This window comes from Lactuca serriola, chromosome 2, assembly GCF_051521515.1.
Source record: "Lactuca serriola cultivar US96UC23 chromosome 2, Lser_US96UC23_V15, whole genome shotgun sequence".
NCBI classification, from domain to species: domain Eukaryota; kingdom Viridiplantae; phylum Streptophyta; class Magnoliopsida; order Asterales; family Asteraceae; genus Lactuca; species Lactuca serriola.
The window spans coordinates 173,678,635-173,704,504 of record NC_136409.1 but is presented as its reverse complement, the minus strand read 5'-3'; the positions used below and the strand labels follow the sequence as shown (position 1 = coordinate 173,704,504).

The 25,870-nt window shown below is 39.1% G+C and overlaps 2 protein-coding genes across 2 annotated transcripts; one reads left to right on the top strand and one right to left on the bottom strand.

The window, feature by feature from the left end:
- The first annotated feature begins 18,650 nt into the window (after positions 1 to 18,650).
- On the top strand, positions 18,651 to 20,665 carry LOC145087454 (zinc ion binding protein). The gene is made up of 10 exons (XM_079025403.1): positions 18,651 to 18,777; positions 19,041 to 19,091; positions 19,174 to 19,244; positions 19,329 to 19,407; positions 19,488 to 19,562; positions 19,630 to 19,744; positions 19,844 to 19,901; positions 19,983 to 20,054; positions 20,145 to 20,399; positions 20,508 to 20,665. Exons 2-10 carry the CDS (start codon positions 19,065 to 19,067, stop codon positions 20,581 to 20,583), a joined length of 828 nt encoding a protein of 275 aa, XP_078881529.1. The 5' UTR covers positions 18,651 to 18,777; positions 19,041 to 19,064; the 3' UTR covers positions 20,584 to 20,665.
- A 209-nt stretch (positions 20,666 to 20,874) lies between these two features.
- On the bottom strand, positions 20,875 to 22,215 carry LOC145087453 (putative xyloglucan endotransglucosylase/hydrolase protein 6). Its single transcript, XM_079025402.1, has 4 exons — positions 21,993 to 22,215; positions 21,811 to 21,911; positions 21,528 to 21,724; positions 20,875 to 21,459 (listed from the first exon to the last, which is right to left on the bottom strand). Exons 1-4 carry the CDS (start codon positions 22,183 to 22,185, stop codon positions 21,069 to 21,071), a joined length of 882 nt encoding a protein of 293 aa, XP_078881528.1. The 5' UTR covers positions 22,186 to 22,215; the 3' UTR covers positions 20,875 to 21,068.
- Between the last annotated feature and the right edge of the window lie 3,655 nt (positions 22,216 to 25,870).

Sequence of the window (25,870 nt, the reverse complement as noted above, 5' to 3'; positions counted from 1 at the left end):
TTTATAAGTACTTATTTTAAAATGAAATTTTTGGCTATGAATTTTGGGATGTTACATTGACACTTGATTTATCGTATAATGTATATAAACTATGACATTAAAACAACAAAACATATTGTCAAGCTTGCAAAAAGTGTTTTGTTTATGAGGAGTATGTGGTGCATTTGATACTTTGTCATTGTGCATTCACATTCGTCCTTATTAGCGATGTACTAAAAATATGAAAATCGTACCTTACGATCCATATAACGTATGGCTTGAAGCGTGAAGTATTTTTCCCGGTTCACGGAAGAGTGAAGCAATAAGGAGCTTGTGTCTTTTAAATACTGAAGTGTCATTGAACTTAAAAGTTGAATTCGCTATGTATACTTTTTTCTTGATGACTTGAGATGTGTACCTTGAAAAGTTAAAGACTATAAGAGTATACTCCGAGTGAGTTTATTTAGAAGTAGTTTTGCTCGTCTCATGGAAGGACGAAGTGCCGGTCTTGCAAAAATGAGAATCAAGGAGTTGATGCCACCAATATGATGTAGTAATTTCCTAGGGTCAAAACTATATACATTTGTGTTTGATCGGAATCTGAAGCCAATTCTGCCTTTACTACCGTAAGTAAAGTGGATTATTTGTTGATTCAGCGTGACTCGCGTGGAGTGCGTCCGCGCGGTATAATTTGTCAAAATAAATCTCGTTCATCCTATGCCAATCGTGTTAATAGTGAATTTAGTTGTGTCCGTTGTGACTTGTGATCATGAAATCCCATGAAGAATGCAATTTTAAGTATGATTGTTGATCGTATGAGTGAACATATTTCCATAAGCATGTATCGAGAATGACATGGGTAATCTTATAAGCAGATATATGTGGACAAATTCTAAAAGTTGGGTTTTGTTTTTGAGATTGCAATAAGTAACTAGTTGATAATCAATAGATAATAGTGTCACTACAGTCGATTATCAAATGGAAACATGGGAGATATTATTAAAAAAAGGGGAGATATTATTAAAAAAAAGAGCAGTCCTTGTGGTTATTATTCACTCATAAACTTCTTAATTTTGTTAGTGGGTATTTCAGGAACAAATTAATGGGAGGTAGGTATTTGGATTTTCCAACATCTGGGGTTTAAAATAACTTGAAAGCAGATCACGAGGAAAAATAGCAGTATCCTAGAGCCAACCAAATAAAGCTATTTGCTAAGGTGATAGGTCGATGCATAGAAACTGAACTGAACAATGGTTGAAGATACCAATCCGAACCATGGTTGATGATACCGAACCAATCCATGACTGACTATACCGAACCAAACCACCTTAATAATACCGAGCCGAGACACAATTGGCCGAACTGAACCACTTTAATAATATCTAGTTGAACCCTGATTGACTAAACCGAACCAATTTAATAATACCGAGTCGAGCCGCAATTGACCATACTGAACTGAACCACTTTAAAAGATGTAAATGATGAGAGGTTGAACTTTCTTTTGGTTGTGATGTAATCAGAGGCTTCAAGTAATTGATTATAGGTATGCCTTCTGTGTGATTGATGATCATTGGTTGTACAACTGGTGGTGCAGAGTTATTTGGCTCATTGAGGCGTTTTATTGAACACCTTATGTGCATCTTTCATCTCCCTTCTTGTTAGATTCACCCTTAGTGTGTTGTTGGATGTTTGAATTTTTCGGTTGCAACTGATGGGGTCGATAGATCGACACTATTAGAAAGAAATGGCGGTAGGGAAGAGGTGAGGTCTGATTGATGGAGATAAAGCAGCAGGAGTAATGTGTGGTGTCGTACATAAGTTGCAACATATAGGGTGATGGTGGTGGTGAAAAGCTCTGTTTCTATTGAGAGAAAAATAAAGGAGGTCGTGGTATCGACCAGGGAGGGAAGAAGAAGAGTTGGAAGATACGAAGAGTATATGCTTGATTTCCATCGAGCAAAATGTATCGTGGCAGCAGTTGTGGGTGATAGCTTACGGTAATGACGAACCGATTCGTCTGAGTTTCTTCATCGAAAGAGTCGGAGTCGACTGAAAAGGTTGAATATGGTGCATGGTGGTGATTTGGTTCTAGTTACTGACGACAGATGGAGAAACGGAGCCGGCCGGCGCAGTTGGAAGGGCTTCATCGGAGATGGAGTCGACTTGCGGAGGTCCGTGCGGAAGTCAACACTACTTCTACTTTTGGTTGGTCCGGTACCGTAGGTGTTGGTGATTTGTTTCACTAATTGTATTTAAGTGTAATGGGTTGACTTGTTGACCAAAAATCAATCTTCATGAATATTAAACAAGTAAGGAAGGTGTGGAGTGCACACTTGTTTAAGTTTATTCAAGATTAAAAGTATACTGTCATTTAGGGGCGAATCCCCTGAACGAACGGGGGGTCCGGGGGCAGCGCCCCTGGGAGCAGGGTCCAAGGGGCGGCTAAGGAATTTGATTTATGAAATTTCACGCTAGCCAAAACCAATATCTACCATTTCTATCAGGTGTGATAGTGTATGAAACATCCCAAAAATACAGTCTAAAATTTTCGTTTTAAATCAGTAATAAAACCATATTCATCGACGTCATATAAGAATCATAAACGATATATCTCAAAATATCATAACAACTGTCAAATATATCAGAGTATAAACATCCCAGGCTGAACAAATGGTGTGTGCACTGCAATCTTCCCGAGCTCCTCTTTTGAAAACTGACTACCTGAAACCAAAACTGAAAACCGTAAGCACGAAGCTTAGTGAGCTCCCCCAAACTACCACATACCATACAATAACATATAAAGCATCTACTGGGCCTTGCCCACTGCATCGGACCGAAGTCCGGAAACTAACCAGGGCCTTGCCCTCTGCATCGGACCGAAGTCCGGAAACTGCATCGGATCGGAGTCCGGAACTAACCAGGGCCTTGCCCTCTGCATCGGACCAAAGTCCGGAAACTGCATCGGACCAGAGTCCAGAACTAACCAGGGCCTTGCCCTCTGCATCGGACCGAAGTCCGGAACTGATTGGGACCTTGTCCCCTGCATCGGACCGAAGTCCCAGAACTGACTGAACATAACATAGCATAAACATATCAACTAGCATGAATACATATACTGCATACTGCATCGAAACAGAGTCCGGAACACATAACACAAAACATGCTTAAATCACAAAGACATCAAGCACTCTAACTACTGCATCGGACCGAGGTTCGGAACTAACTGAACATAGCATAACATAATCATAGCATATAATATAAACACATATACTGCGTACTACATCAGACCATAGTCCGGAACACATAACTCATACCATGTCTGTATCACAAAGACACCAAGCATACCGAACTACTGCATCGGACTGAAGTCCGGAACTACTGCTAATTAAACGGGCCGGCATTGTGGCCGTAGACCCGTTCCTACTAGAAGGAAACTCACCTCACACTGCTGAAGTCCCCAAGACACAATCCCACACTGCTGAAGTCCTGCAGACTCCACCCCAGCTGCTGGCTGACAGATTCCCGAACTGTCAACACCAAATAACACCCAATTAATAATTGGGTTCTAACACATAACTAAAAATACATGCTTTGGATAATTACTACATTACCCCTAGCTTGGCTTACCCAAGCCCAAGGCCCAATCCATAGGTCCAAAGTCAACTAGGGATCAAAGCCCAACATATGGCCCAATTTTCCAAATTGGGCCCAAACCTCTACATGGACATCCCTTAAGGCCCAATTGATCAGTCCAGTCCAACATGTATCATTCTAGGGCCCAATATCATACAACCATCTAGGCCCCAACTATGGCCCATCTATGGCCCAATTTTCCAAATTGGGCCCAATCCTTAATATGGGTCTTACCCTAAAGCCCAACTAATTACTCTAGCCCATTTGATTATTCTCGGATGGCCCAACACGAAGCCCAAGTGAAATTAGGGTTTCACATCAAATGATAACTAGGGTTAAGTGTTTCTTACTTAACCCACTAAGGACTTAACACACTAGGGACTTAATCCATTAAGTCCATTATTGCTTACAAGAATTCCTGCCAATGATTATTATTTAATATTTCACTTATTAAATAATTTCTCGTGTGGGTCTTGATAATTTCTCAAATATTAATATTTTCTCAATTAGCCCATTAAGTTCTTTACTCTACTAGATAAATTGCATGGAAAAGTTTGGGCTTAATACACCATCCAATCCCAATGGCCCAAAAGTGGGTCCAAATAAGTCCAAGGCCCAATACTCATAATTAGGGTTTTCCACCCAACCATTGCCCAATAGGCCGAAAATTGCTCTTTAAGCCCATTAGGGTTTTCTAGTGGGGCACCACCCACTACCACCTCGGGTGGTGGTGGTCTACGGCGGCACACAGCGGCGGCCACCACCTTACGGTGGTGGTTACTATTATTTTTATTATTAACCAAATTAATTACAATTACAATGTTGATCAAAACATAACCACACACACTAACACACACACATCCACACCATGGTGGCCGACGGCGGTGCTTGGCGGCAGCCACCACCTCACGGTGGTGATGGTGGCTGTTCTTCAAGAATTCCGGCTAACCAATACCCAAACATCACCTAACTACAATAAACACACATACATACGATTTCTATTGCAAACGAACCCAACCACCCTCTTTGTGGCGATGGTAACACAAGAAGTCCGGCAGGAGCTCCGCTATCGGTGACAACCACCATGGCCGACTGCCATGGTGGTGTTTTGTGACACTTATTCGACAGGAACCTTACACACTCACCCTTAATCGGTATCTAGAAACCGAAGCTTCCTGAATAAGCCACCACGGGTGGCAAACGACGACCAGCACCCACCATCGGTTCCCACCGATATACTCGATGTCGGCCACAGAAATAGTGAAGAAACAGACGTAGGTGGGAGGCGATGGTCCAAACCAAGAGCTCCTTTATGATCACGACTTGCACTGTGACAAACTCCATTAGCTCTCTCGATCTCGATGATTCTCTAGCAGCAATGTCGCAAAGGCAACCCTCCATGGCAGTGTAGCGGTCGTCGACACTCTAACGACACAGCAGGCGGCGGTCACACTCTCGCTGGCAGATGGTGGCTTCGATAATGGCTAAGATGCGGCGGTAGGGTTTAACGATGCAATCGGCTGTCGAGGAGCTCCCAAGCGATGGTGGCGGCTGAAGATTGGTGACCCTAGGGTTTTGCTTTGAGCGATGCTTCCATACACAGGAGGAATGGACGGTTCTTAAACACCCGTCCCATTTAAAAGTTCATCCAGATTGACATATTTAGTCCCTCCTTCCCATATCCACTTCAACTTAAATCCAAAACATACCAAACAGACCCTGACCTCCGTAATCCTTTTCAATTTAATCACGAACATACTCTTTTAAGCCTCAACTTCCAAAATTCTTCACAAATTAGTCCGGGAATCACATTTACTAATTTATTTAAATAAACGGGGCGTTACAACTCTCCCCCACTTAAATTAGATTTCGTCCTCGAAATCACTCCTTACACGCCAACTACTCATGTAACATGGCCATAACCCTGGGCACACCCTAGCCTCCTCAGGGAAGCTGTGACCAATCATCACAAAGCCCTAACATCTTCAGGTGAACTAATCCCTCGCAACAAGCTCACATCTACTTCCTATGGATTCTAATGTCTCGAGATGGTCTAAATCCCTGATCTGCCTGAAAACACTAATCTGCCTGAAACACTGACTGCCTGAAACTGTATGCTGACACATGGCTGCTTCCCAACATCTACCGAGATCTTCCTGGTCTCAATTTTCCGCCAATCATCTGAACTATCAGGTTCCAGCCCAACTGCAGAGCCAAAGGACTCCCTACTTAGCCGCCTAGCACGACTTCTGAACGAAATCCTTCTATGGATCTAGCTGCTACTAGTTATCTCGTTACTGTGGCCCTAACGGCCTTCTGCTCTAACTGAATGGTTCCATGCCTCGAATCCTGACGTCACCAAACCCAAGGCTAAACGCGATTGCTACATCACCAATTGTTGCCTTATGTCATAAATGACCTTAAGCAGTCCACTGCTTCCTTGCTCTCATCTCTATAGCGGCGCTTCTACAATCTTATCACTGGCCTAATCAGGTCTCATCCGTCTGGGAAATTCCGAAATCCAATCCGTGGATTTCCATTTCCTCACAACTATACCCGAACTGGTGGGTACTACTGATCTTTCCGCATCCTCACAACGCACTCACGCTATCTACCAACCTAGTGAAGGCTGCGGCTACACCCACAAACTCACATCACTCTAGTAATATCTGACTGCTAGTGAATGCTACGGCTACACCCGCAGACTTACAACACTCTGATACTAGATCGAACACGCGCTTGCCCCGCACTCAGCTGAACTCGTGTCCTGACTGGAATCCCAAACCTGATTCCCTAAGGCTTGCTAGTAACATCACGGGAACGCGATCTCCTTATTGGCAAGCTTTTCCGAACTACCATCTCACACGATCCTCAAACCATACAACCGCTTGGGCTATCTTCCTTCCCAATAAGGATGCGAAACTTATCCTAGTCTCAAAACTGCTCCTGCTTCTGAATCCTTGGGCGATTCTCCCCCACTTTGATTCAGCTAATGCCCTACAGCACACAAAACTAGAAGAATTCTCAATCCTTCTCACCACCATGACCAATCTGCTAGAAACCACACTTATCATTGCTAGTGTTTCAACACTAGCTAATCCAAAGATCACACAACTCTAAAAATTCGAATAAATCTCCGGTAATAACCCGCTAAACCCAGGAAGCTCCGAATCTCAATTGGAGACCATCGGAATCTCCCACTTTATCACGGCCTTTATCTTGGCCAGGTCAACTGGAATATCCTTCTGATTGACAAGGTGCCCAAGAAATTGCGCCTTGTGCAACCAGAACTCACAATTGGAGAACCTTGCGAGAATTCTCTCCCTCCTCAAAGTCTCTAGCACCTCCCGCAGGTGCTTCTTGTGCTGCTCCTCAGTCTTGGAATAAACCAAGATGACATTGTACTTCCCAATTCCGCAAGTGTTGCACCGAATTTGGTCCTGCTGGTCTCTCGAAAGCTAATCTGAAATCTACGGTCTCCTCCCGAGACCCCTCACTATAAGCAAATGATCTGGTTCCCTCTTAACAATGTGCTCCAAGTCAATATCCCGCTCTCGAGCTCTAGAAGTCATATCATTCAGGGTCTTGCACCCCGAGATACTCATGATCTCCCTGCTATCATTCTACAGTATGTCCTGATAACTTTCCTTCTTCATTTCCTCATCTACTGCATACTGTGGTACCATATAAGATCTTTCCCGAGGCTTGGCAGTGATCTCTGTCACAGTATCATTCGTCTGGTGAGGATCTAACAACTCTGGCGCCAACTGCTGCGCCTCAATCGCCTGGGCACACTCTGCCCAGAATCTGGCCTGGAAGTCATCCCATGATATAGCATCAACCACATCATCCCTCAACCCACTACCAACCTCTTCCTATCAATCTCGTGCTCTATCCCTCAAGAAACAGGAAGTAAGTCAGATCTTGTCTCCTTTCGAGACAACGTCTGGTACGAAAAGTGTTGGCAACATCTGCCGCTAACAATGGGGTCCCTAACCCCCATGACAATCTGGAGCCTCACAAACTGTGAATTCCCGAAACATCAACGTACGGGTCTCTATCATGACTGCTATCTCAGTGCAGAATGCAGTCGGCCTCTCATCACAAATCTCCATAATGCCCTCCTTGATCACACTAAGGATCACAGGAGTCTGGTCAGTGATACTGCGCAAAATTCTCAATGAAATGAACTCTCTCATCTTATCATCAATCTGCCCGGCTCCAGAGTCCGAGCCTGATCCCCTGTCGACACCAGAACTACCATCTGGTCTACCACGTAGCGTCACTATACTCGGAAACATGCCATCACTAACATCACAATACTCACCCAATCTCGAGGGATCCCACACACTACAAGTTCCCTGGATTCATCTCAGCCTTCCTTGATTCGAGTACAGATCCTCTGCTTTCAGTAGTACGGGCCCATACTACCTTCCACATCTATCCGTACTTTCCTCAAGAACTGCCTCGACTCCACCAAGTCACTCTACTGCTACTGATCTCTGCTACTACCTTCCTAGGCTTTCCCTAGGGAACTTCTGACTCCACCTAAACCAGTCCTCAGCTGCTGAAGGCCTCCTTGTAATGCCAATTAGCCACCACCTGAATACCATCACATGCAATGAGGCTCGGATAATCCTTCGAGTAAAAGTCTCGTCCCTACAACGGTTAGACTCAAACAAGAGCTGCGCAGTAGGGCCAAATCCAGCACTCTGAGATTATTCAACCCTGATCACATGTGATGTGACGTATTCACCTAATGGCTAACTCCCATCACTCAGAGTCCCACAAAGCACAAAGCAAGCAACATTCGGATAAAGGAAACATACTCAGGCAAAACTATTCTCATGACAAGAAACTGTACTAGCATACAATGCTAAACTCATACTATCAGGCATAACCTACACAGGCTATCCTACTACTGTCTACTCAATACTAGCATGAAATTCTTATCAAGCTGAAACACATAAAGCAGGCACATAAGGCATCCTCCTAGATCCTTAGTCCTATACTAGCATGCTGTTCTACTGAAACTGAAACTGAAACTGGAACTGAAACTATTGATCATAAACTTGTATAGGTAATTTGGGAGTACTTACTTGAGCTCGGTTGATTGCATGCACTACACCCTTTTTCTCTTTTCAAACCTCTTTTCGCTTTTTCTAAAACTCTTTTCTTTATATTTTTTTTTTCTAAAAGTGTTTTCGTTTCTCAAAATTCTTTTGTAACCATGGTTTTTCTCTTGAAAACTTTATACCACTTCCTTAGTTTGAGTTCAGACACACTCGTGAGTGTGCCCGAATCCCTCAAACCAAGGCTCTGATACCATTTGTAACACCCCCCTCTGGCACGTATCACAATATTGTCCGCTTTGGGCCACTCGGCACGAGGACTTCCCAGGGGGTCACCCATCCTGGTACTACTCCCGCCCGAGCACGCTTAACTGCAGAGTTCTTATGGGATCTGCTGCCCTCACGGCTTTAAAACGCGTTGTGACAAGGAAGGTATCCACACCCCTTTATAAGGAAATGTTTCGTTCTCCTTCCAAGCCGATGTGGGATCAGATCTAACCCAGTTGTAACGCCCCGTTTATTTAAATAAATTAGTAAATGTGATTCCCGGACTAATTTGTGAAGAATTTTGGAAGTCGAGGCTTAAAAGAGTATGTTCGTGATTAAATTGAAAAGGATTACGGAGGTCAGGGTCTGTTTGGTATGTTTTGGATTTAAGTTGAAGTGGATATGGGAAGGAGGGACTAAATATGTCAATCTGGATGAACTTTTAAATGGGACGGGTGTTTAAGAACCGTCCATTCCTCCTGTGTATGGAAGCATCGCTCAAAGCAAAACCCTAGGGTCACCAATCTTCAGCCGCCACCATCGCTTGGGAGCTCCTCGACAGCCGATTGCATCGTTAAACCCTACCGCCGCATCTTAGCCATTATCGAAGCCACCATCTGCCAGCGAGAGTGTGACCGCCGCCTGCTGTGTCGTTAGAGTGTCGACGACCGCTACACTGCCATGGAGGGTTGCCTTTGCGACATTGCTGCTAGAGAATCATCGAGATCGAGAGAGCTAATGGAGTTTGTCACAGTGCAAGTCGTGATCATAAAGGAGCTCTTGGTTTGGACCATCGCCTCCCACCTACGTCTGTTTCTTCACTATTTCTGTGGCCGACATCGAGTATATCGGTGGGAACCGATGGTGGGTGCTGGTCGTCGTTTGCCACCCGTGGTGGCTTATTCAGGAAGCTTCGGTTTCTAGATACCGATTAAGGGTGAGTGTGTAAGGTTCCTGTCGAATAAGTGTCACAAAACACCACCATGGCAGTCGGCCATGGTGGTTGTCACCGATAGCGGAGCTCCTGCCGGACTTCTTGTGTTACCATCGCCACAAAGAGGGTGGTTGGGTTCGTTTGCAATAGAAATCGTATGTATGTGTGTTTATTGTAGTTAGGTGATGTTTGGGTATTGGTTAGCCGGAATTCTTGAAGAACAGCCACCATCACCACCGTGAGGTGGTGGCTGCCGCCAAGCACCGCCGTCGGCCACCATGGTGTGGATGTGTGTGTGTTAGTGTGTGTGGTTATGTTTTGATCAACATTGTAATTGTAATTAATTTGGTTAATAATAAAAATAATAGTAACCACCACCGTAAGGTGGTGGCCGCCGCTGTGTGCCGCCGTAGACCACCACCACCCGAGGTGGTAGTGGGTGGTGCCCCACTAGAAAACCCTAATGGGCTTAAAGAGCAATTTTCGGCCTATTGGGCCATGGTTGGGTGGAAAACCCTAATTATGAGTATTGGGCCTTGGACTTATTTGGACCCACTTTTGGGCCATTGGGATTGGATGGTGTATTAAGCCCAAACTTTTCCATGCAATTTATCTAGTAGAGTAAAGAACTTAATGGGCTAATTGAGAAAATATTAATATTTGAGAAATTATCAAGACCCACACGAGAAATTATTTAATAAGTGAAATATTAAATAATAATCATTGGCAGGAATTCTTGTAAGCAATAATGGACTTAATGGATTAAGTCCCTAGTGTGTTAAGTCCTTAGTGGGTTAAGTAAGAAACACTTAACCCTAGTTATCATTTGATGTGAAACCCTAATTTCACTTGGGCTTCGTGTTGGGCCATCCGAGAATAATCAAATGGGCTAGAGTAATTAGTTGGGCTTTAGGGTAAGACCCATATTAAGGATTGGGCCCAATTTGGAAAATTGGGCCATAGATGGGCCATAGTTGGGGCCTAGATGGTTGTATGATATTGGGCCCTAGAATGATACATGTTGGACTGGACTGATCAATTGGGCCTTAAGGGATGTCCATGTAGAGGTTTGGGCCCAATTTGGAAAATTGGGCCATATGTTGGGCTTTGATCCCTAGTTGACTTTGGACCTATGGATTGGGCCTTGGGCTTGGGTAAGCCAAGCTAGGGGTAATGTAGTAATTATCCAAAGCATGTATTTTTAGTTATGTGTTAGAACCCAATTATTAATTGGGTGTTATTTGGTGTTGACAGTTCGGGAATCTGTCAGCCAGCAGCTGGGGTGGAGTCTGCAGGACTTCAGCAGTGTGGGATTGTGTCTTGGGGACTTCAGCAGTGTGAGGTGAGTTTCCTTCTAGTAGGAACGGGTCTACGGCCACAATGCCGGCCCGTTTAATTAGCAGTAGTTCCGGACTTCAGTCCGATGCAGTAGTTCGGTATGCTTGGTGTCTTTGTGATACAGACATGGTATGAGTTATGTGTTCCGGACTATGGTCTGATGCAGTACGCAGTATATGTGTTTATATTATATGCTATGATTATGTTATGCTATGTTCAGTTAGTTCCGAACCTCGGTCCGATGCAGTAGTTAGAGTGCTTGATGTCTTTGTGATTTAAGCATGTTTTGTGTTATGTGTTCCGGACTCTGTTTCGATGCAGTATGCAGTATATGTATTCATGCTAGTTGATATGTTTATGCTATGTTATGTTCAGTCAGTTCTGGGACTTCGGTCCGATGCAGGGGACAAGGTCCCAATCAGTTCCGGACTTCGGTCCGATGCAGAGGGCAAGGCCCTGGTTAGTTCTGGACTCTGGTCCGATGCAGTTTCCGGACTTTGGTCCGATGCAGAGGGCAAGGCCCTGGTTAGTTCCGGACTCCGATCCGATGCAGTTTCCGGACTTCGGTCCGATGCAGAGGGCAAGGCCCTGGTTAGTTTCCGGACTTCGGTCCGATGCAGTGGGCAAGGCCCAGTAGATGCTTTATATGTTATTGTATGGTATGTGGTAGTTTGGGGGAGCTCACTAAGCTTCGTGCTTACGGTTTTCAGTTTTGGTTTCAGGTAGTCAGTTTTCAAAAGAGGAGCTCGGGAAGATTGCAGTGCACACACCATTTGTTCAGCCTGGGATGTTTATACTCTGATATATTTGACAGTTGTTATGATATTTTGAGATATATCGTTTATGATTCTTATATGACGTCGATGAATATGGTTTTATTACTGATTTAAAACAAAAATTTTAGACTGTATTTTTGGGATGTTTCAAGTTGGTATCAGAGCTAGGGCACGGGTCGATGTGTTCGACGGGGACGTCGAACCCTATAATGGGGGGTGAAAGTGGGTTAGATCTGATCCCACATCGGCTTGGAAGGAGAACGAAACATTTCCTTATAAAGGGGTGTGGATACCTTCCTTGTCACAACGCGTTTTAAAGCCGTGAGGGCAGCAGATCCCATAAGAACTCTGCAGTTAAGCGTGCTCGGGCGGGAGTAGTACCAGGATGGGTGACCCCCTGGGAAGTCCTCGTGCCGAGTGGCCCAAAGCGGACAATATTGTGATACGTGCCAGAGGGGGGTGTTACAGTGTAGTAACATTGGCTAAGGCTTATAGTCAAGTGTATAATGGGAAGTCTAGACATTTAGGTGTTAGACATAGCATGATTCGTGAGCTCATCATGACTGGTGTGATATCTTTGGAATTTGTGAGAACTCAGTTGGACTTAGCCGATCATTTAACCAAAGGGTTAGGTAGAGATCTTGTGCACAAGGCGGATGTAGGGATGGGTTTAAAGTCCACCTAAAATCTTTTATATTAAGATACCCAATTCCCATCTAATGCTATATTAGATGTTGAATTCAATGTGGAAAGCTTGATATTTGAAGATTGGAACACATTATTATCATCATCCCAAGGTATGTGTTCAGTATTGCAAGTTAAGGAGGTTGAAATTTAATTTCTTAACAGTTCTTTGAAAAATTGCATTTTCAGGTGCAAGAACAAAATAACTACCTATATAAGCATGAAGTTTAGTTGCTTCAAGAAGTTGGGACTTGACTTTGATATGCTTATTGAAGGATGGGACACAAACTAGTAAAATATAGTGTCAAGTTAGAACTTTGAGAATGTAAATTGTTGTGTATATTATCTTTATGTATTCACTTAGAATAGAAAGGGTTCACTCCTTAGTGACACCCTGATATTCAAATATTTGGAATGAGTAATATACTAATGTGAAATTCAATCGTCACGATATTTCATTTATGCATCAGTTTGTTGTTATGTTTTTTTTGTTTTAAGTTAATCAATATTACACTTAAACATGGGAGGTTTGTTGGTGATTTGTGTCACTAATTGTATTCAAGTGTAATGGGTTGATTTGTTGACCAAAAATCAATCTTAATGAATATTAAACAAGTAAGGAAGGTGCGGAGTGTACTCTTGTTTATGTTTATTCAAGATTAAAAGTAGGTTGTCATTTAGGGGCTAAGCCCTTGAATAAACGGGGGTCCGGGGGAAGCGCCCTTGGGAGCAGTGTCCAAGGGGCAGAGCCCCTGGCTGGGGTCAAAAATTTTAATATTTGACCTGATTTTGGTTTTGCATTAATCCATATAGAAAACCCGAATTTATGACAGTTTTTTACTGTTAGAAAACTGTTTTATAACAGTTTTGTCAGTTTGCAAACAAGGGAGATATTTAACCAATTTTTGGTTAGTTTTTTGGTACTCACGAAACTGATACATTACATTCTCTTAACTGAATCTCTTCTTAGTCTTATCCAATCAAATATTAGGGAGTACCACCCAAATACTTTGATTTGAAAGTGGAATCATAATTCTCAGAATATCCAAGTGCCTTTATTACCTCGAAAATCTAACAATATGAACAAAAATAGTCATTGATTTGTAATAAAACTTGGTCATTGATTTGTAAGCCATGTCCATATCGAACCACTCCCCAGAAGCCGAGAAGAAAAAGTAAGAGGTTGGCATTGGTCAGTAAGGACGAAGGATGAAGGAAGAAGGACGAAGGTAAATGGCGCTCCCATCCTGTTCAACTTGATGAGTAGGTTTGACAAGATATATGTACTATGACTTCCTTTACAACTAAGTAAAACATTGTTGTTTCTGATAGTTGTCAAAAATCATCTTATCCTTTCCAGGTTTATTGTTATTAAAGCCACCCATTTAGATTATTTCCAAACATGCACCATGTACAACCCAATGTTGCATACCATGTTGCAAGATTCTTGGTGATATATGCATTTTGAAGAATCACCCGATGAATAAATTTAAATTAATCTAGGGATTTTAAAGTTCCAATGATCTTTGTAAACACGTTAACAACTACTATTTTTTCGAGTATGTATTTTTTAGATCCACTCGTTGACATAGGCTTTAAAGTCCTTAAAATAAGTGATAAGCATATGTTTGTTCGAGAAAAAGACATTATATAAACAGTGAATATGGATAACCTCGTTTAGCATTGGATAAAGTTGAACCTTGTGAAGCAGTGAAATCATAGCTATTTGCTCGAGGTCCTACGGATGGTGCCACTTGTTAAATCTCAGGATTATCGGGTCTCGATGAAGGTCTCGAACCTGATGATGATAAGGAGATATGAAGCTTTGTACCTGAAATACAACATAACCAGTCAGGAGTTCTCCAGGATCGGGTCCCGGGAGAACCCTTTGATGGTCAAATTAGTCAATGTTCGTTATTCGATTTTGATTCGTATGAGAGACAGAGAGAGAGAGAGAGAGAGAGAGAGAGAAAGATATTTGTTTACCTCGGTGTGTATGTTTATGTGGTGTATATATAGTCAAAGATATTTTTACCTTGGGGAAGAAGGTAGAGGTTCTGGTGCACTTGTCTTAGGAGGGAGCGTGTGTTAGGCCATTGTTTGTTGGGAAGGAGCAAAAACTTATACCTTTGGTCTTGAGAAGGAGAATCATGGTTGGCCGAGGCCAAACCACTTGTGTAGAGGATGAACCTAGTTGGCCGAGGCCGAACCACTTGTGCTGAGGATGAACCTGGTTAGTCGAGGCCGAACCTGGTTAGTCGAGGCCGAACCACTTGTGCTGAGGATGAACCTGGTTAGCCGAGGCTAAACCTGGTTGACCGACGTCGAACCACTTGTGTTGAGGATGAACCTAGTTGGCTGAGGCCGAACCTGTTTAGTATAACCATGTTCGCCCGTATTCTGAAAAAAGTCCGATCAGGGATATATGTTATCAACCCTCAAACCCAAACCCTCGATGACTCGGATGATAAAGTTGTATGAAAAACTCAACCCCCCTCACCCTTCGACGCCGCAATGGAAAATAATCGATGGCAAATAAAACAAAGGCCAATCCTAAAAGAGTGGACTCCAAGGGAATAGTTATTGTTAACACAATATTGGGTTGGCATTTTGGAGGATGCACAACTAGGAAATGCACAATCGATTGATCATTTCTGACTACGCATTACTAAAAGATTTCATGAAGAAATTGGTGTTGGTGATGACTACTATATTAAACACCATCTAAATTCAATGTTTCGAGAAATCTCGAAGAGTGTTTCGAAGATGAACGAGTTATACAACAACCTAAAACCCAAATGAGAATCGGTCAAGGTGATGAAGAAATTCTTCAAGAGGCGTATCATTTGTATCGTGGTGAAAACGAAAAGTCATTCTAGTTTAATGACATTTGGAAAGTGTTATCTTGTAGTCCAAAATGGAAAGAATTTGAAGCCAATGTCATATTGGAGAAAAAGGCGTTTGAAATAGAAAATTTTGCTAAAAAAGAAAAGGCGCGTGAGGAAAACAAACTGTATAGAAGATCTGCAATTTTTTATGCAAAGTATCGATCATTTTTCGGGACACACCCTCCAGCTTGCTTTGACAATGAGGAAGAAAATCACGAAAAAAATATTTCTCCTAGATTGTTTTATGTTTTTTTTTAATTATATAATTTTTTTTTGAAAAAGATAGTGATGTAATTTTCTATTTTGAAGTAATTAAATATTAGAATTTTTATTCATTTTGTGTCAGTAATTTATTTTTTATTTAATTTAAATTATTTATTAACATTTAATTTCTAAACTTAAAGTAATTTTATAGTAAAAAAAATAAAAGAAAGTAAAATGTGACTATTTCCTAGGTTTTGAAAAGTGAAGGAAAGATGACGTAGCGCTGAGGTGACACAGAAAAAAAAAAGTAAAATGTGAAATATGGGTATACATTTAGGTCTAATGCAACCAATATCAGAATTAAGTATAGAAAGTAATGGGCTATTTAATAGTTACCGATTAAATCAAACATAGTACATATGTAATGTCCCAAAAATACCGAGTAAAAATTTTATTTTAAATAAGTTAAAGCCATTCATTCATTGTTCCAAAAGACGTTCAGAGTCCAAGTATTCTCAAAACATCAAAGTAATTTATAAACATTCAGTGCAGAATAAACTCCAGGAGATGCAGTGCGATCAAGCCAAATCATTCCTTTTGAAAATGAAAGTACCTGAAACCATAAACATAAAATGTAAGTACAAAGCTTAATGAGTTCTCCAAAATACCACATACCAATATTGGTCCCGCCTTATGGTATATTTCAACCCAATAAACAAATATGGGCCCTGCCTTGGGGTATGTTTCAACCCAATAACATGATATTGGTAATGTCGAGGGCCAAATCTCGGTCTTACATACAAGTGTCATGGGCTACCCCCATGGTCTTTCCTTGTAATGGCAAGGGTCAAATCCTGGTTTTACATACAGGTGTCATATGCTACCCCCATGGTCTTTCCTTGTAATGCCAAAGGCCAAATCCCGGTCTTACATATAGGTGTCATGGGCTACCCCCATGGCCTTTCATGCAAGTATCGCAAAGACAACTAGCATCCTACAATACAAATCCTAATGGGTCAACATTGGTGCATTCGACCCATGGGTATAGTAAGGAGACTCACTTGAACTACTCAATAAAAGCGCAACAGCCACCTCAGCATCAGAACAACCAACCCAAACTTCCTAAAACCAAGCCGAGATCAATCCTTAGTCAAATACTTCATTCTACCCAAGTTTAACCAAAATTCAAACTGGTCAAAAAGTTAATGGTAAAAGTCCACAAGGTCAACGGTCAGCTTAGTCAAAGTCAACGTCACGTCGTTACCATTCCTTGGTCACATCATAAGAATGCAACGACAAACAATCGCGATTCTAGACACCGTCACTTCATGACACATCCTATGTCACGTCGTGGCTTTTGGTCAAAAGGCCAAAATCTTTATTAAGTGCTTAATCTCTTCAGACCAAGAATCATAACCTTAAATATAGTTCCTAAATAACTACATAATGGAAAGTTTCCAACTTTATCCATTAGCATGGTCCAAACAACCAAGATCTAGTCTTTAAGTCTCAAAGGGACCAAAAATGCATCTTTCTCGGCTAAATCCATTAAGTCCAAGTCTCCAACCTTCAGATCTGAATCAACATAATGTTTAGATGGATAAAGTTTCTTACTCAATCCATAATAATGTCTCAAGCTTCCAAGATCTAAACTTTAATACACCAAAATGGCCTAAATGACCAAAATAACTTGCATGGCTGAAAGGGAAGGCAAAAGATCAAAACTTTCTTAGTCCATGAGGTCCAAGAAAACATTCTAAACTTGATCAAAAGGTGTTGGAGTCCAGATCTGAAACACACAATGTTATTGGGGCCTTAGAGAGTAATAAAGTTGCAAACTTTATTCCCAACTCTCATTCAAAACTCATTGAAATGGACCAAAACACCAAATACATTTAGATCCAAAGATGAAATGCAATAAATCTTGGAACTTTATAACTTACAAAGGTCTAGAAGGTAGATGAAAGTTAAGATCTTTAATTACCAAGCTTCAAGGATCAATCTTGCATGAAAACATTGCTCCAAAACCATCAAAAACTCCAAAAATGGATGAGAGAGGAGAGGGGAGGCTTAAATCTTGAAAATTAAGGCTAGGGTTTCTCCCAAGAGGTTCTAGATATGATGGAGGCTAACAAAATACCCTAAAACATGAATCCTTACCTTTAAATACCTTGAAAACCCTAAAAATTTTGTGGGCTTTTAGGCTACACAGTTCTCATGTCGTGAGAATACATTCTCACCTTGTGAGAACTTCTCACATCGTGAGAATTACTTCTCACCTCGTGAGAATGGGTTTTCGCTCAATTTCACTTCAACTTCAAACAATCATAATTTCTTCGTTTCAACTCCGTTTTCGGCGATCTTTATATCCATGAAAAGGTATTGACGAACCCCATACTTTTATCTAGTTAATTTTATATTAACACATGTCAAACTAAAAATCATAATTCATGAAAGAAGTCTAAAACATCACTTTTTCCATTTTACCTTTGACTCCAATACACAAACCAAAGCTTAATCACTTATCCAACATTGTCATCATCCAATAAAGTCTAAACCACATTCCCTTGAAGCCTAAGACCTTTACTTAATCAATTCATTGCCCACAATGCTGAAAATAAAATAAAATAAAATAAAATAAAATAAAATAAACTTTTCGAAACAAGATGTTACAACATAACTTTAAATTTGACCAAGTAAGAAGAATATAAAATAAACATATTATAACATAATTAAAGATCAAACAATCTAAATGTGATCCAAATAAGACTCAACTTCTTACATTAAAAAAACATTCAATCAACTTGTGAGGCTTAGGAGTTGTGTTTTGTGCCAAAGGATATGGGCAAGTAAGAAGGATATGGGCCTGGGCCTTAAAAAGTCCAACCGGAAAAAAAAAATTGGCGAACCGAAGAGCTGCTCTTAATTCCGGTTACTGATTGTAGAGTGTAGACTTCGTCCGGCGACTCTTCCAAATCCTACGTCACAGCAAAGAAATCGAGGTAATTCTTTTGGTTTTATAGTCTGAAATGTTAGCACTGAGAATGCACACCACCTGTTTGATATGAAGCTCGCTTATTTAAACGGATTGAAAACCCTTTCAAACTATGCATCATATGCTCTCCAACTTTCCAATATATCCATTCGACGCAATTCATCTTTCCAATCCCTTGAAAACGCTTAGCTTTATGTAAATTTAACATAATTCCAAATTTTGCCTACATCGAAATTCAAGATTTTATATAAAATCCCATTCGGTTTGCAGAATTTGTCAACAGTCTTGGCCTCAATGAATATTGGCGTGATTCACTCCGAGGTGAGTTCGTATCAGTTAAACAAATCCAACATTTATGAAAGAAGCACATCTCCTTACTCCAGTCCCTCAATTCTTTTCTCAGATTGAAGAAATTGGATGGGAACATTTGGTGAGATTAGCAGAAGATCTATCATTTGTTACCTTTCGTGTCATGTAAGATCCTTTAACCTTTATAAAACCATCATGAACTTCTGAAAAATGCTTCAATCATCCACCACTGTTACTGTTTTTCTTCAGTGACAAGAAGGAAAGAGTTCACATCTTAGAAATCTCATTCGACAAATCTTATCCAAACACCCCACCATCAGTCTCAGCTGTTAGTTATCCAATATCTATAAACCTCTTATATTCTCAAACAATCTTCACTCCATAACTAATAATCTAATCCTTCATCAGGATGTACCTTACATATTCAATCTGCAATGGTCAAAAAATTCAAGACTCAAAGATGTTGTAAACCAATTCAAACAGGTATATTACCATGAATCTATTTACACTAGATTTATAATATCCTTCCTAAAAGCTTTGATCCACTCAGCATCTTGAGAATCTTCAACAATTTTGGTCAACGCTTGAAGATATTGACCAGTCTCTTTGCCTTTTTGATTCATCAAATTTGCATCGTGCCATGTCACTTCGCCATATAAATATTGGTAACTTGCGAAAATAACAATTTACTTTACTCTTTTTAACATTATAGATTATATATACTTTATTATTGGATAAAAAAATATAAGTTTTTTCTTTTTCAGGAAATGATTGCTCTATCATAGTATTAATACATGCAAATGAGCCAAAATCTTTACCAGAGTAAAATTTAGTTACATTGAGCATACTGCATAGTCATAACCTTAACTTATGCTGACATCAGCATGTTGTATGTGGTGACAGGTGTCGTTTTATGGGGTTGAATGAAAATGTAAATTCACTAAGGGACAAATGGCGGAAGAATTGCAAGAAATGGTTTTTTTTTGTTCTTTTCCTCAACATTCTTTATAAAACGTGTAAAATTTCTGATTTTTTTTAATATCTATTGTGTGTATATTATTTTAGGAGGAAGGAAAAAACATTTGGTGAAAATTTATCAAATTTGTTGGAGATTCAACTTCCAAAACCACAAGGTGTCGAGAAAAATGAGCAACAAATTGAATGTGGGATTTGTTATTCACAATTCCTTCCAATAGATGATGAATTTGGAGCTAATAGTGGGGGCAAAACAGACTATTCATGTGAAAATAGCATTTGCAACAAGGCTTTTCATAGTGTTTGCCTTGGAGATTGGTTACGTTCCATTACAACAACAAGACAGTATGTAATCAATACTCATTTATAGTTATACCCATTTTGCCCCTGTCCTAATAACATGAAACATGATCATTCACTTTAATTTGTTTCCTTTTTGTGATTATATTGCAGATCATTTAATGTCCTTTTTGGGAATTGCCCGTATTGCTCGGAACCCGTTGCAGTCAAAATTGGCACAAGAAAATAAATTGTTTTGAATTATTTATCAGGGAAAATTGTAACAAAAATGTAAAGTACATTGCGATAATAGTAAAAAAAAAATTATGAAATATATTGTTATTATCAGTAAAGAAACGTAAGTATAAAATATACATACATTGCCAATATTGGTAGATAGGGTAAAGGTAAAGTATGTTGATATTCTCCACAATGTGCTGATTATTGCTCAAAAAGATTTTAATTAGTGATTGTATATACCTTAAAACTTTTTCTAGATGATTTAGTTATGAGAGATAAAATAAGCATAAAGTTATAGGAATGGGGAAAAGTAAAAGCTTTTTATTCACATAAAATAAGTATATAATATGGTACGCATATCAATTATCACATTTACTATATCCTTTCACAATTATGGCCCAACCATTATTTGTGTCTTTCAAAGTGCCACCATTAAAATTCCACTTTACTTACACCCTCCCATCAACTATTCAATTCCATTGTTGGAAACGGAATCTAAATTCCGGCCTTACATTCCGGTGGGGTAATTGGATTCCGTTGTTTATCCGTGCAATAATCATAAACCATGTGGTTTAACCGGACCCATCGGTACTGACGCCCAGCCACCGGGTCCAGGTGTTGATAGGCTGCGCCCTCCCACCAATTGGATGGGTTAGCAGCGCACCAGCCCGGACCCGGGACAGTACAGCCCTCAATGTCAAAGTCTTTGTAGTACGCGTAAAAGGGCGATTTCGTCCAATCGATTTTTTCGAGCCCACCTCTTGTCGCCCAATCATCGGCTTCCCATAATGTCGAGTACACTCCCATTGGTTGAATTTTTGGAAATGGAATTCCTTTGTCTTCATTATTCTTGTATACCCTTATAGGGACTTCATCCACATAAAACCTATGTACATGAAATCATAATTTAATTATTCGATTATTTAAAGTGTTTATAAAACTTATGCAACTTACACCACATGGTAATGGTTCCATAGAATGGAATAAGTATGAAAGTCAACAGCCGGGTCAAACCATAGGTTAATCCTTTGTTCTCTATCACCTTTTCCATGAGTATAAACATTGGTTTGAACCGAGTAAGGTTGACCGGTTCGGTTCCCCAAAAACTCAAAATCAAGCTCATCGCGTATTTGATCGGTATCTGAATTCATCTGCCATGAAAACCTTGTTTTTTTTTTTTTTATATATATAAAAAAGAAAATCAATATTATATTTTAACAAGTAACAATAATCTTACATAAAATGCAGTGACAGTGCCAGCAGAATCTCCTGGAATAAGCTTAATCTTCATGCTTACACGTCCAAATAAGTATTTGTTTTTCGAAGCAAATCCACAACCTATCATATGTACACTTTATCATTTTAAACAGTATTATAGTATTATAGATCACTAGATTTTGGTCAAAAGAAATTACAAACCAGAGTTTTGGTCAAGGAGAAGTTGGATTGCCTTTCCACCATCGAGTTGCTTGATGTGGGAATCGGACCATGTTACATGAAAATCCTCCAAGAATATGGTTGGTTTTGAATATGCTATCGGAAGTGCAACAAATTTAATTAGGAAAATAGTGAAGACGAGGGTATTAGAGAATATTGTGTATGTAAATGTCATTTTGAGAGTGTGGTTATGTTGGATATAGGAGTGGGATATATAAATAAGGCATGGAGTGAGCTTTTATAGGGTGGTGTAGGGACTAATATTGCTAGTTCTTAGAAGGAGAGGGGTCTTTGTGTAAATTTGGCAATGCATCAAAACTCATGAGAATGGTTATAGATTTTTCAGTACTTCTACTTGATCTTGAAAGTTGAAAATGTTACATTTTTTACTTTTGTTCTTTTGATTACTTATAATTGAAATAAAGAAACTGTAATCAAACGAGGTTGTACATTACTTTCTTCCCATTCATGTTACTATATGATGCATTGCTTTCATGTTATAAATAAATTCACTTTTAGGTTTTGAAATTTAAATTTTGTAATAATTAAACGTAATTGTCCTTGCTTTTTATTTATTGTTCCACTCAATATATATTTCTATGTTTTAATTAAAAGTTGAACTTGGTTCTACTAACATTACACGAGCCGAATAATCATAGAAGATAGAACCCTACATGCTGAAGCATATCTGTTTTGTAATTGTATTTTTCTTTCTCGTAATGATGCAACTTAATTGAAAATTATAATGCTGAGATACATAAAAGAAACGCATTTGATTATGAGCTTCTGAGAGTTTCAAACTTAAGATTTGATAAAAAGTCGAACTATAGAAAAGTTTGTTAGAAAGTACGGGGTTAAAGTTTTTAATATATATAGAGCAAAAATCTCATAATCTAAATTTTTTTTAATTCAATTATCGATCAAAGAAGAACTCTTTTCTATTACAACAAATTTGCTAGGTTGTCCTACAAAAATCATATATTTTTATTTCAGATATCATTTTTGCTAATCATGACCCTTGTTTTTGATTCCTCCTAATAATGGACCAGTAAATCATGAGGGGTAAAGTGCATGATCTCTTCTTGTTTTGTACTTTTTCCCTCCCACAATTAAATATTTCTTTCAACTTATCTTATGAAAGGGTTTTAATATTTATTATTTCGGATTATCTCACAAGCTGTAATGTTCTTTATTAAGGTATATCATTTTTTATTGCAAATGGTAACATAAACATACATATATAACTCTTTTTTCTTATCTTTTACCCAAAACAACAATAAAACTTCACAACAACAAACTTCACAACTGCATGTTGTGAATGCGCGATAATTAGTTTCCCAAATAAATGCTGTCGTTGACCATTTGCAATATCCATTTAATTCGGGATTCATCATTATGCAAAATTTATGTAGAGATTACCATGAATTCTGATTGTGAGTTCACAATGAGTGTTACATTTTAGACCATTTATATTTAATCTCCATTGGAACCAATATCATATGGAGTTATCTCATTTCTTTTGTTTCTAAAGTAATATGTTATTTGAAATAGCCAATGATAAAGGTGTTGGAATTCTCAAAACTTTCATCTATAATGTCATTCATGAAGCATTCACGTATTCACATATTGATGGTTTACACATCGAGATCACATTGTTAACATCTTTAATTTGTAATGTGGTTTTGAAAAGACAAACAAGAAGCTTAAAAAGATCCCAAAATAGGAAACATCATGTAGAGGAATCTAAGGATGTGCTTGGTCGTGGAAAATTTTCGAGTTTTTTAGGAAAACTTTCCAAGAAAAAGGGAAACTTTAAAAACGCGTTTGATTCGTTCAGTTTTCCAAAGTTTTCTAGGAAAATGAAAATTTTCAGTTTTCCAAATTGTATGTAAATTAGAAAAATGATTTTTATAGTTTTCCAAAGTTTTCCAAATTTCTCAGATGGAAAATGAAAACTCCACTCATTCCAACCAAACACGTTTTCATTGAAAATTGAAAATGAAAACTTAACCCTATTTTCTGAAAACATTTTCATAAAAAATGAAAACAGTTTTACACAGCCAAACGCACCATAAAATTTTCAGTTAATACTTATTATTGCATGAGAAAGACAAACATGCAACTTATAAGATGTAATTTCTCTATCGTCAATGACCATAATCTTTTCTCATCCGATAGAATAATCTATATAAAAAACATCAAAATAGTCATCTGGAAGAAAATATTTTATGGATTTGCATCCAGAAAAATCAGGTGTTGTCGTTGCCACAATAATTATCATAATAAAACCACCCGTAAAAATTTATATAGCTAAATGAAAAATTAAGATAATTTATTACCTTGATATGCCATTAACTACTTTTTATATGGGTAGTGAATTAGATAAATGAAAATTCAAAAGGTACAAATGAATTACTAAAAGAGAAAATTACACAAATGATCTTTATGGTTTGGGGTAATTTACATGTTTAGTTTCTAACTTATTTATTTAATTCGGAAAGTCCCTATTGTTTGTTTTTGTTACGCACTTGGTTCATGTCTTACCTAAAAGGAATATTATGCCTCTATTAATTTCTTTTTTAATTAACTTTATTATTTATATTATTTTAATTTATTATTGTAAATAAGAAAAAAATCATGTGGGTCCCATTCCTTTAATGTTTCTCTCAATACACTTGGTCGATTGATCCTTCTTCATCTCATCGCCGACCTCCCTCGTCCTCAACCCTCTGCCCTCTTCTCTATAGACTTGAAACTACTCCCTCCTCTATCTCCAGCGTTGAGTATCTCCTTCATCCACTCCTCACCGCCCACCTCTTCATAACTAATAGAACGCCGATTTCAAAATTACCCATTTTTGACCTAGATATCGTTGCAACACTACTACTCATGACGACAACCATCCGAACGCCACTTCCCCCATCGTCTCCGTTGCCTCTCTCTCTATCGGCCAGGCATGACACATGATATACCTCCGTTTCCATGTTCTATCTGACCTCCTCTCATGTCATCAATGTTATATATTGTCGTTGATCTCCATCATAGGCAATCGCCAGCTGCCTCCATTGCCAAACAACCGTCGCCAGCCTCCATTGTCAATCTGACCGTCTGTGGTCACAGCTAAGTTCTATTCAGTTGCTTCGTATAAATTTCTTTGTATGATTTCAAGTATTATTGCATAAATTTGTGTCCATAAGTGTTTTATTTCAAGTTTTTGAGTCTGATGTCAAGTGTATCTACATAAATTGAATTCCAAGTTTCAATTAGTGCTCCGTGTATGATTTGTATTTCAATTTATGTTTCAATTTTGATCTCAGATTTCATAACTGATTTTATGCTTCAATATTTGAATCATATATCTCAATCCAGTTCTTAATGTTAAATATTATATATTATGTCAAAGCTTATTGATAAATTTGATTTTAGATGCAGACATGTAGTGGTTTTAACTCTGATGATGGGGTGGACGGTGGTGGTGAAGAATACGGTAGATAGCTTTCTAGGGATGAATGGCAGTCATAGACATGAAACGGGAATGGAAGGGGTAATGGGGAAAAATGACGAGGTATGTATGGTAAGGTAAAGTGAGGTGTGGTGGGGTTGGAGGTGTTTTATTTAAATAAATTAAAAAAATATAAGGGCAAAATAGTCTTTTTAGATAAGACAGGGACCAAACACAACAAAAACAAACAGTATGAACCTCCCAGGTTAAAAAAATAAATTAATGACCAAACGTGGAAATTACCCTAAACCATAAAGACCTGTCGCATAATTTACTCTTACTAAAAAGATCTCATACACACCGTAGACCTGTCTTAAGTCGTGAACGGGCTAGAGTCTATATATATATATATATATAT

Excerpts from the sequence above, each read along its gene's own strand:
- LOC145087454 (XM_079025403.1), top strand. The coding sequence starts at position 19,065 with ATGAATATTGGCGTGATTCACTCCGAG. Across the intron at positions 19,408-19,487 it reads CCCCACCATCAGTCTCAGCT|GATGTACCTTACATATTCAA; the intron begins GTTAGTTATCCA and ends ATCCTTCATCAG. Across the intron at positions 19,563-19,629 it reads TTGTAAACCAATTCAAACAG|CATCTTGAGAATCTTCAACA; the intron begins GTATATTACCAT and ends TGATCCACTCAG.
- LOC145087453 (XM_079025402.1), bottom strand. The coding sequence starts at position 22,185 with ATGACATTTACATACACAATATTCTCTAATACCCTCGTCTTCACTATT. Across the intron at positions 21,912-21,992 it reads TCTCCTTGACCAAAACTCTG|GTTGTGGATTTGCTTCGAAA; the intron begins GTTTGTAATTTC and ends TACATATGATAG. Across the intron at positions 21,460-21,527 it reads TGGAACCATTACCATGTGGT|GTTTTATGTGGATGAAGTCC; the intron begins GTAAGTTGCATA and ends TCATGTACATAG.